At 39.7% G+C, this 11,608-nt stretch overlaps 1 protein-coding gene across 1 annotated transcript; it reads right to left on the bottom strand.

The window, feature by feature from the left end:
* Positions 1-4,629: 4,629 nt before the first annotated feature.
* On the bottom strand, positions 4,630-6,015 carry LOC112617407. Its single transcript, XM_025374176.1, has 2 exons — positions 5,305-6,015; positions 4,630-4,806 (listed from the first exon to the last, which is right to left on the bottom strand). The coding sequence occupies exon 1, from the start codon at positions 5,942-5,944 to the stop codon at positions 5,477-5,479; it is 468 nt and encodes a 155-aa protein (XP_025229961.1). The 5' UTR covers positions 5,945-6,015; the 3' UTR covers positions 4,630-4,806; positions 5,305-5,476.
* Between the last annotated feature and the right edge of the window lie 5,593 nt (positions 6,016-11,608).

Below are 11,608 nucleotides of genomic sequence, written 5' to 3'. Positions count from 1 at the left end.
ATAAAAGGTCCTAGCCCAGTGCATTAATGAAATAAAACGAAATAAAAGATACAAGTATTGGATAGAAAGATGTAAAACTGTCATTATTTGCAGATGACATGATTGAACATGGACAATCCAAAAGAACCTACCAAAAACTGTTAGACAAGTTGGGTCACTGGATAGGTCAACATACTAAAATCAATTTTATTTCCCTGTACTGGTAACAAATTATTTAAAAATAGAGGTTTTTTTGTGTTTGCTTTTTGAGACAGAGTCTCACTCTGTCGCCCAGGCTGGAGTCCAGTGGCGCGATCTCGGCTCACTGCAACCTCCACCTTCCCAGTTCAAGTGATTCTCGTGCCTCAGTGTCCCAAGTAGCTGGGATTACATGCATCAGCCACCACACCTGGCTAATTTTTGTAATTTTAGTAGAGACAAGGTTTTGCCATATCGGCCAGGCTGATCTCAAACTCCTGACCTCAAGTGATCCATCCACCTTGGCCTCCCAAAGTGCTGTGATTGATTACAAGTAAAAGCCACCACACTTAGCCAGAAAACAGGTTTTTAAAATACTACTTAACCATCAATAAAAAGAGGTAAAATTTAATTAAATACATGCAAAATTTCTCTAAAAAGTTCAAAACATTGCTGAGAGAAATTAAAGGCCTAAAACTATGGAAAGCAATGCTCTGTACATGAATTGAAAAACTCAAAACTATGTCAACTCAATATGTTAATTCATCCAAAATTGATCTATAGATTCAATGTAATCTCAGCAAAAACACTAACAGCTTTCCTTTTTAGAAATTAATTATAAAAGTTACAAGTTGAAATTAAAATGTATATGATAGGCTGGGCATGGTGGCTCATGCCTGTAATCCCAGCACTTTGAGAGGCCAAGGCGGGTGGATCACCTGAGCTCAGGAGATCGACACCATCCTGGCCAACCTGGTGAAACCCCATCTCTACTAAAAATACAAAAATTAGCCAGGCGTGGTGGTGCACACCTGTAATCCCAGCTACTAGGGAGGCTGCAGCAGGAGAACTGCTCCACAGAGAGGTGGAGGTTGCAGTGGGCCGAGATCGCACTACTGCACTCTGGCCTGGGCTACAAAGCGAGACTCTGTCTCAAAAAAATAAATAAATAAAATAAAATATATGTGGAAATACAAAGGACCTAAAATAGTTACGAAAATCTTGAAGGAGAAAAGAACAAAGTTGTACTAATTACACTGAGATACCAAGTCTTATTATAAAAGCTACACTAACCATATGGAGTGACCCAAGAATAGACAAACAGACCACTCAATAGAATAAAGAGTTCAGAAACAAATCCACACACATATGGCAACCTGATTTACAGTAAAGGCTTACTGTAATTGAGTAAGGGAAGAAGAGTTCAACAAATGATATAGATCAACTATCAATGGAAATAAATTAATCTTTACCTCTATTACACATATGCAGAAAAACAAATTTGAGATGAATCATGGAATTTAATAAAGCTCCTAAAAGAAATATAAAAGAATATATATTGTTGGTTTAAGCACAGATTTCTTAAACAAGACAATAAAAACCCTAACCACAAGGGAAAAGATTGATAAACTGGAATTCAGTAAGATTATTAACTTTTATTCATCAAGACACCTTTATGAGTAAAGATACAAGCCACAAACTGAAAGTAAATACTGCAAAACATCTATCCGGCAAAGGACTCATTTCCAAAATATATAAAGAATTCCTGGCCGGGCATGGTGGCTCACACCTGTAATCCCAGCACTTTGGGAGGCCGAGGCAGGCGGATCACAAGGTCAAAGGATCGAAAACATCCTGGCTAACATGGTGAAACCCCATCACTACTAAAAATACAAAAAATTAGCTGGGCATGGTAGTGGGTGCCTGTAGTCCCAGTTATTCGGGAGGCTGAGGCAGGAGAATGGCGTGAACCCGGGAGGTGGAGCTTGCAGTGAGCCTAGATCACGCCACTGCACTCCAGCCTGGGCGACAGAGTGAGACTCTGTCTCAAAAAAAAAAAGATTTCCTATACATCAATACAACAGAAAATTCAATCTTTACAAAAGGAAAAAAGACTTAGACTTCACAAAAAAAAAAAGATAGCTAAATGGCCAATAAGAATATAAAAACATCATTAGTCATGAGGAAAATAGAAGTTAAAATTACAATGAGATATCACTACACACCCACTGGAAAGGCTAACATGAAAATAACAAACATACCAAGTAGTAGCAAAAATGTGAAATACCTGGAATGCTCATAAGTTGTTGGTGAGACTGGAATTGATATAACCACTTTGGAAGACTATCTGGCAATATGAAATGAAAACACAGGCTAAACACAGGCCCTACCTTCTAGGTATATGCCTAAGAGATATTAATACTTATCTTAACAAGACAGATGTACTGGAATGTTCATGGAAGCTTTCTTCACCAGCCACAAATATTAAAAAACCAAGTGTCCATCAAAAGGAGAATGTGTAAGTAAATTGTGGAATCTTTATGCAATGGAATAGTACTGACAATACGAAAAACAAACTCTTCTAACAACAGGGGTTAATCTTAGAAAGGTTGAAAGAAAAAAGCCAAACACAAGTGATTCCAATTTTTTTGAGGTTCAAAACCAGGTAAAACTTATCTGTGTTGACAGAAGTCAGATTACCAGTCACCTCTTTTAGGAATGGGGAGTACGTCCCCCTACCCCAGATGGAGTCTCACTTTGTCGCCCAGGCTGGAGCCCAGTGGCGTGATCTTGGCTCACTGCAACCTTCCCCTCCCAGATTGAAGCAATTCTCCTGCCTCAGTCTCCCGAGTAGCTGGGATTACAGGCGCATGCCACCACGCCCAGCTAATTTTTTGTATTTTTAGTAGAGACATGGTTTCGCCATGTTGGCCAGGCTGGTCTCGAACTCCTGACCTCATGATCTGCCCGCTTTGGCCTCCCAAAGTGCTGGGAATGCAGGCATGAGCCACTGCGCCCAGCCCGGAGTACTTACTAAAAGTAAAACAGGTGAACCTTTTGGGGTGCTGGAAACATTCTATGTTTTTATTGGACAGTAGTTGCACAGGTGTAAAACATTTTAAAATTGAGCTGTTGGCTGGGCGCGGTGGCTCACGCCTGTAATCCCAGCACTTTGGGAGGTTGAGGCAGGCGGATCATGAGGTCAGGAGATCGACACCATCCTGGCTAACACAGTGAAACCCCGTCTCTACTAAAAATACAAAAAATTAGCAGGGCGTGGTGGCGGGCGCCTATAGTCCCAGCTACTCAGGAGGCTGAGGCAGGAGAATGGCGTGAACCCGGGAGATGGAGCTTGCAGTGAGCCGAGATGGCGCCACTGCACTCCAGTCTGTGCGACAGAGCGAGACTCTGTCTCAAAAAAAAAAAAACTCAGCTGTTATACTTGGGATTTGTGCTCATCAAAAAAAAAAAAAGAAAAAGAAAATGAAAATACTAAGCCACTCAACTAACCTTGGAAACAGGAAAAAGCAGCAGCCAGGAGTATTATTTCTTAGTGTTAAGTCTAGACTGACTTAATAAAAGAGTAATAAAAGAGGCTGTGGACTACACCTAAAAATTATCAATAACTATCACTGTCAGATTAAGTCTTCCCTTATCTCCTAAAAATCATTTGGTCTCTGATTCTTCTGAGCTTGCACAGATCCTCAAGCCTAACAGAATTTCTTGGCATATGTTACTAATAAATGTAATAAGTGAATTAATGAATATGTGATCTTTGAAGTTAGAGTTCTTTTGCATCAGACCAATCTCATGTTAAAAGAAACTAAAACGATTAATAAAGAAGTTTCCAATTTTACTGCCATTCTCAATGTATCTACTCAACACTCTGAGGATGCTGTGGGAAATGTCATCTTTCCTCATGATCTGAACCTGCTTTTTTTTTTTTTAATCTTTTTTTCCTCAACCCCCACCAGCCAGCCACACTTCCTGATGGCCTTCAAATCCTTCCACTGCCCAAAAAGGAGAATGAGAATGTAATATTTTCCAGGCTTATACAGAATTTTGACAACATAAATTAGCACATTCATAATGCTTGAAAATTGACTAAATAGAACAATTCTAACATGAACAATGAAATCGTCTTTCTGTCAAGGCAACTTTAAGTAATTCCATTCTAATATACCGTCACCTGGGAACAAACTATTTTTAAAAATAATGCAGGTCGGGCGTAGTGGCTCACGTCTATAATCCCAGCACTTTGGGAGACCGAGGCAGGCGGATCACCTGAGGTCAGGAGTTCGAGAGCAGCCTGGCCAACATGGTGAAACCCCGTCTCTACTAGAAATACAAAAATTAGCCAGGCGTGGTGGTGCGCACATGTAATCCCAGCTCTTAGGGAGGCTACGGCAGGAGAACTGCCTGAGCCCCAGAGGTGGAGGTTGCAGAGAGCCGAGATCACGCGGCTGCACTCCAGTCTGGGCGACAGAGCAAGACTCCATCTCAAAAAAAAAGAAAATAATGTAAAATAAGGCCCCCTTGTTTCAGGGTAGTTCAAAATACATCAGTAGAAAAGTTTCGTTTTTATAGCACAAAGTCAAGGCGTAGGATACAACAGATTACCGTCTAAACAAGTTGAAAACTGTTTCCAGTTCATGACAGCTACATAGCTTACCTGTTCCAGCACATCCAACTTTAACTCGAGCTTGCTAAGTACGACGTCTCCACCCCATAGTGAAAGCTGTAGATCCGACGGCTTTAAGTTCTTGATGTAGCGATTCACATAGCTCATTAAAATTGGAGTTACGTATGACTCCAGCATCTTTTAAGGTAAGGAGTCAAAGTCGGAAGCTGAAAGGAGTAGACAGAAACGTTGTAAGTCGGCGGTATAGTGAAGGAAAGAGCGTTAGTTATCTCAGGCCAAAAGCAGTAAGTCCCCACCAAGGCGGCCGTTCGCCTCCTCTTAGAAGCAGAGAAAACTCAAGAGGACTCCCAGCTCCAGCTGCGACTTCCTCACAAGTACAACACCCCTTGCCAAACGAAGTAAGGGAGGAAGATGTAGTGACCAGAAGAGAGCGGGTCCCTCAGAGTGGAAGAATGAAGTGAGGCGGGCTCCCCTTCGGCCGCAGTAGCCCTTCACCAACCCAGTCACTCCGCGAGGCCCTCGCTTCCCGGAACCCAGCCGGATCTGCCACCATAGAACGAAAGCTAGAAGGCCCCCCCTCCCGCTCCCGCTCCCGCTCCCGCTCCCCAGCACTCCGCTCTCCGCTCACACGCCAGAGTATCGCCGCATCCCCTCCACCTCCAGGTCCCTGGCACCCACCCCCGGCGGCAGCGCTGCTCCTGTACCGCGCCACTTCCGGGTGTGCCCTACTTGGTGTTCAAAACAAAGTGTCCCTCCACGGCCGCCACTCTACGCAGCCGGACCGGATTTCTCAGGCTGGAGAAGCTACTCTGCGCGTCTTCGTGGAGAAGAACTGTTGCGTTCGGCTAGCCAGGGTCCCAGCTGCGACCCTGCTAGTTAGTATAAAGATCTAGGAGGTGTCTGAGGGGGTGGAGGGAACCGTAAAGGGGAAACACCCGAGATCCGGAAGTAGTGCTCCGGGGAGAGGGTGGCTGCGGGTCCTGGGGCCGCTGCGCGGTCGGCGGTTCCCGAGGTGGAGGTCCGTCCTGGGTGGGGAGGCACGGAGGGTCGCTGGTTGGATGCGGAGGAAGAAACCACACCTAGCACGTAAAGCCCTGAAAAAAACAGAGGTGGTTGTCTTTCTTGAGAAATGGGAGGACTGGGAAGAGGAACTAGGTTGGGTTCACTGGGGAGGGCAGAAGCAATAGGCCGCTGGTAGGAGGAGCGAAGTAAGTGACAGATTTCGACTAAGTTCCGAGGTTTATTTGCTGGAAGGAGGGTGGATGTGGGAAGATAAATGAAGGGATTAGGACGTACACTGTTGGAGGACGCGTTTTGGCCAAACGTATAGACAAGCTCTCGCATTGTTACTTTCACAAAGCAATGGTGAAGTACTCCCTAGTTTGCTGATGAGGGGCGGGGGAGGGATGGTCAAAATATTGCGGGGAACCATAGGATTGCAGTCTGACGTGAGATTTAGGGAAGTTGCGGCAATAACCAAAATGTAGACGGAATTGAGAGTTCTAGAGACAAAGTGAATATAACTGATAAGTAATGAATTCAGAGTTGTAAGGGTCGGTGTTGGTTTTATTAGGCTGTAATGAGTGTATAAAATATTGCCTTTCCGTATAATAGCTTGCAAGCTGACAAACTCAAGAAACTCAAACATTAACTCGGAAAATATATACTGGGCTTAAAGGAATCGTATAGGACATGCTGCCCAAGTTTTGCCCAGCTTGTCTTATTTTTGGTTAGCGCTGAAAAAAACCCCTACCACTGCATTTTGAAACTAGACTCCTGGTCAGACGCGGTGATGCACACCTGTAATCCCAGCACTTTGGGAGGCCAAGGCCTCCAAATTGCTTGAGACCAGTCTGGCCAACATGGAAAAAACCCGTCTCTACAAAAATATTAGTAATACAAAAATAAGCTGAGCACGGTGCCTGTACTGTAGTCCCTGCTACTAAGGAGGCGGAGGTGGGAGGATCACTTGAGCCCCAGAGGTGGAAGCTGCAGTGAGCCGTGATCACACCACTGCACTCCAGCCTGGGCGACAGAGTGAGACTGTCGAAAAACAAAACAAAAAAAGAGAAACTAGACTTTTTTTAAAAAGTTATTAAATAACCACCCATGCCTAAAGCTCTTTCCTGGAATTCAAAATTACCATTTCTTGAAAGAGCTTCAGTAACTGCAACAGAAAAGAGGCCTGAGGATGCCAAGGTGTTTAGATTTATTTTGTTATTGAAAATAAGGAAATACGTTTCCCCAAAAGAGGCAGCAGCTAATTGCCAATTCCTTCACAAGAACGCTGTTCCTTCACAAGAACGCCTTAATAACTCAAATATTTGAGTATTATCAAAACTTGCCAAATTATACAAATGAATTAATTTCTTTTTTAGTTATCTGCTTCATCTGAAACACAGGTCAAAGCCATGACTTAGAGGTTTTAACATAAAGAAAATGGTTCCACTAATTGTATAGAACCTCTCAGCAGTCTACAACAGTAGCTCCACGTCTTGTCATTTTTCTAGAGAAAAAGGGCCTAGTTTTCTCTTATGGTGATCTATTAAATAAAAACACTATATTAAGATAAATTGGCCAAATATAGGAGTAGAAATGTGGCTAAGATATTTGAACAAATGACATATGGAATGCTAAACATTTTTTGTTCTCATATGCCATTTTTCTCCTGGAACCAACAAAAAATGGACAAATTACTGGCTTGGGAAAATTATCTGGGCACTGTGTTTTGGTTTAAGTTTCAAAAAATTTGTAGTTTTCAACCTGTATTCCACTGTGCCCTTTACCATAAGCAGTTAAGATAAATTTAATTCCTTTTCACTAATAGTTTCATTGCTCATTTTTTTAAATGTCAAATGGCAAGTCTTTTCCAAATCTATTGTCTTTGTATTGTAAGATTTTTCTTCCCCCCACAAATATTAAGTGTTCTCAAGACTTTGAGGCAGGTTGGTTCTGTAGAGACAGGCCTTGTTCTTGATCTTAACAGGAAACCTTCAAGTTCCTCACCATTAAGTATGTTGTTAGCTGTAGGGTTTTTGTAGATGTTCTTTAGCAAACTAAAGCTTGCTGAGAGTGATTATCATAACATAGGTGTTAGATTTTGTCAAATGCTTTTTCTGCATCTATTGATATGAACATGTGATTTTTCTTCATTAGCCTGTTAATGTGATTGATCACAATAATTGATTGTTGAATATTTAACCGGCCTTGCATACTTGGGATAAGTCCCACTTGGTCAAGGCTTGTACTTCCTCTTATACATTGTTGGATTTAATCTGCTGGTATTTTGTTGAAGATTTTTGCATCTATGTTCATGAGAAATATTGGTTTGGTTTTCTTATAATGTCTTTATCTGATTTTGGTATTATAGTAAGGATGGGCTCATGAAGAAGTTAGGAAGTATTCCTTTGCTTTTATTTTCTGGAAGAGATTATAGAGAATTGGTATAATTTCTTCCTTAAATGTTTGGTATTACTCACCAGCAAACCCATCTAAGCATAGTGTTTTCCACTTCAGGTTATTAACCATTGTTTCTTCATTTCTGTTTTTAATTTTCTTATTTATTTCCATCTCCCTGCTTACATTTTCTAGCTGCAAGATTAAAAGATTGAAAAAGGTAGAGAAAGGCTTGTTTTTTTGTTTAGTTTTCTATTATGTGTGGTATATATATGGGATCTTCAATTACAGGGACCTGTATCCCTAACACCTCGCATATTATGTGGTACCTAATAGGTTATGACAGTGATTTACTTTAACAATTATTCAGGAAATCTGCTTACCTTTTCCTTGTGTACACAGAGCTATATTATTATTCAGGCTGTCTGACAGCCAGGTGTTGTCAAGTAACTGAGTTCTGACCACCTGAATGTGGATAGAAGTGATGTAGGCACAGGCCTGGCTCATAAAAGCCTCCCACATGACAGCCTTAGTCTTTCTCCATCACCAAGCAGGATAAAAATGTGCAGAGGACTCCAAGGTCCAAGGAGAGGTTAAGGACAAAAACTAGGAGATTGAGTCTATGAGTTATTGCCTAGAGAAACAACTGCTGATAAGTGACATCCATTAGGATTTTCCACGATTGAGAAATAAACTACTGTTAAACTTACTGAGATTTGGAGGGTTATCTGTCTCAGCAGGAAGTATTATTTTAAACAATTCATATACTAGACATAAGCTGACCTTAATTCAACTTTGTTATTTCAGAAACGTTAAAATTGTAATCAACCAAAGTCTTCTGACTTTACTTCTCCCCTTTTGAGAAGGAAAAAAGAAAAACCATTAATTACTACAATCAATAGAACAACAAAGTTTTCCGGATTTAAAGTCATACACATTAAGCAGCTGTACAGTACGCTTCTGACTGGCTTCCTAAAGAGTTACAGCAGGTAAACATTCTTAATATACCCTCAGAGTTAAGTGTAAACAAATATCCAAGTCACGTAGATATTATCTCACTGAAAATTAGGCACAGTATAGTTCATAAGTCCAGTTGGCAAGAAACTAATAATCATGATTGGCTCAAGTTATTTATGTATGTTAGTTTAATATTCTGAATTTACTCATTAACTCAGACATTCTTTGAATGCCCACTATGTGTTATACACCATACCAGTCACTTGGGCATGCCCACATTGAAGGAGCTCAGTTTCATTGGAATCACAGATATAAATGACCTATTAAAATATCATATGATTAACTGGATTATGTAAAAAGTGCTGTGGGACGCTGTAAAAAATCATTTAGAACTATGTGAGAAAATCAGGCAAGGTTTAAGAGAGGAGTTACCAGTTACAGATAACAATGTATTTTTTTCCCACTGACCTAAGCCTTTCAAGCAAAATCAGAAAACTGTAATTTTCACTAAAATAAATCATCAATGGAATGACCTAGTTTAAGACCCTTTTGGAAGACAGAAAGAGTCCTAGAAATCTCTACTACATCAAAACAAATCTGAGGGATAGACAAACATACCAATTTAACTGAATAAAGAGCCCAAAAAGTAACCCCTTCAAACATGGCATCTTTATATATGACAGAGCAGCATTACAAATCAATGGCAAAGAGTGCATATTTCAATAATTGATACTAGGAACAATTACTACCCGTATGGAGAAGGATTAAAATTAGATTCCTATCTCAGATGTAGGAAAGAAGTCCAAGTTTTATGAGGCCAAAAACTTATAATTTGGGGATTCCTAAGGAAATTCCAAAATAAATTACTTTTGAAAATTTTATAAAAATACAACCCATGTGAACATTACTTGGGCTTCTCCCAGAGCCTTGGAAAGAGCTTATACAAGTGATGGTAGAGTAAATCTACCTCTGTTCACAAAAAACACAAATATAAACTCAAAATGGATTAAAAATTCAATATGTTTTTTTAATTTTTAGAGAAATTATAGGACAAAAATTGTTATGCCTCAGAGAGGAAGGATTTCTTAAGTAAGGTAAGGCACAAAGATATAAAAAGGACAGACTTTCAAGGAAAAGCTTAGTAAGTTTATACATTAAAAAAGCTTGTTCATCAAAGAACATGTCAAAATACAAGCCACAAGCTGGATAAAGATGATGAAATGTTCATTATTCAACAGAGAAAAAGAACTCATTTTATAATAAACTACAAATTAATGAACAAATCCAATAGAAAACTGATCAATTCATAGAAGAGGAAACCCGAAAGTATAATAATCACAAAAAACATGTTCAGCTTCACTAATCGGGAATTTAATTTAAAACAATAATGACCTATTCCATACCTATCAGATTGACAGTATTTTTAATGTATAATGTTAATGAGTGGTATGATAGGAACCTAGTACACTGTTACTAAGAACAACACAGTGGAGAGGAATTAAGCAATATCTAGCAGAGTTGAAGCTGCATATGCCCTATGACCCAACAATTCTACTTGTAAGTATTATAGAAACTTGCGGGCCAGGCACAGTGGCTCACACCTGTAATCGCAGCACTTTGGGAGGCCCAGGCAGGCGGATCACCTGAAGTCAGAAGTTCGAGACCAGCCTGGCCAACATACAGTGAAACTCCATGTCTACTAAAATATATATATAAATTAGCCAGGTGTGGTGGTGCACGCCTGTAGTCCAGCTACTTGGGAAGCTGAGGCAGGAGAATTGCTTGAACCCAGGAGGCGGAGGTTGCAGTGAGTGGAGATCACATCAGTGCACGCCAACCTGGGTGACAGAGCAAGACTCTGTCTCAAAAAAAAAAAAAAGAAACTTGCCTATGCACACAAGGAGATATGTTTAACACTATTTTGCAGCCTTGTTTGTACCAATTGGGTATTCTTTATCCAAAATGCTTGGGACCAGAAGTGTTTCAGATTTCAAATATTTTCAGATTTTGGAATATTTGCATTATACTTACCACTTTAGCATCCCTAATCCAAAAATCTAAAATCCTCCAAAGAACATTTCCTCTGAGGGTCATACAGGCACTCAAAAACGTTCAGATTTTGGAGCATTTTTGATTTGGGGATTAGGATGCTCAACTTGTATTAGTAAAACGGTGGAAACAATTTAAATGTCAGTAGGACAGTAGTTAACTGTCATATTCATATAATAGAATATTATATAGTAGTGAAAATGAATGTATGACTTCCAAATATTTTACCTACAGTGAGAAATATATTTCATACCATGACTCAATATATATGTGCATATATATACATCACATACATATATGTATATAGGCATTAAATTGAGTACTTATGATACATTCTATTTTCTGTTCTATTTTTTTCTAAAGCAGTTCATGACCTGCTATATTGATTTTCTGTGCTACTAATGATTTGAAACCTACAGTTTGAAAAAAAAAAAAAACACTGAACAGTTATATATTTATCAACATGAATAAATCTGAAGAAATAACGAGTGTAGCATATTATGTAGTATGTGTTTGTATATATATATACCTACATATACTACATATTATGTAGTATGTATGTGTGTATATATATATACCTACATATACTACATATTATGTAGTATG

Source organism: Theropithecus gelada, unplaced genomic scaffold, assembly GCF_003255815.1.
Source record: "Theropithecus gelada isolate Dixy unplaced genomic scaffold, Tgel_1.0 HiC_scaffold_162, whole genome shotgun sequence".
Taxonomy (NCBI): domain Eukaryota; kingdom Metazoa; phylum Chordata; class Mammalia; order Primates; family Cercopithecidae; genus Theropithecus; species Theropithecus gelada.
The sequence above is the reverse complement of the archived record's forward strand: the minus strand, read 5'-3'. Positions and strand labels throughout refer to the sequence as shown.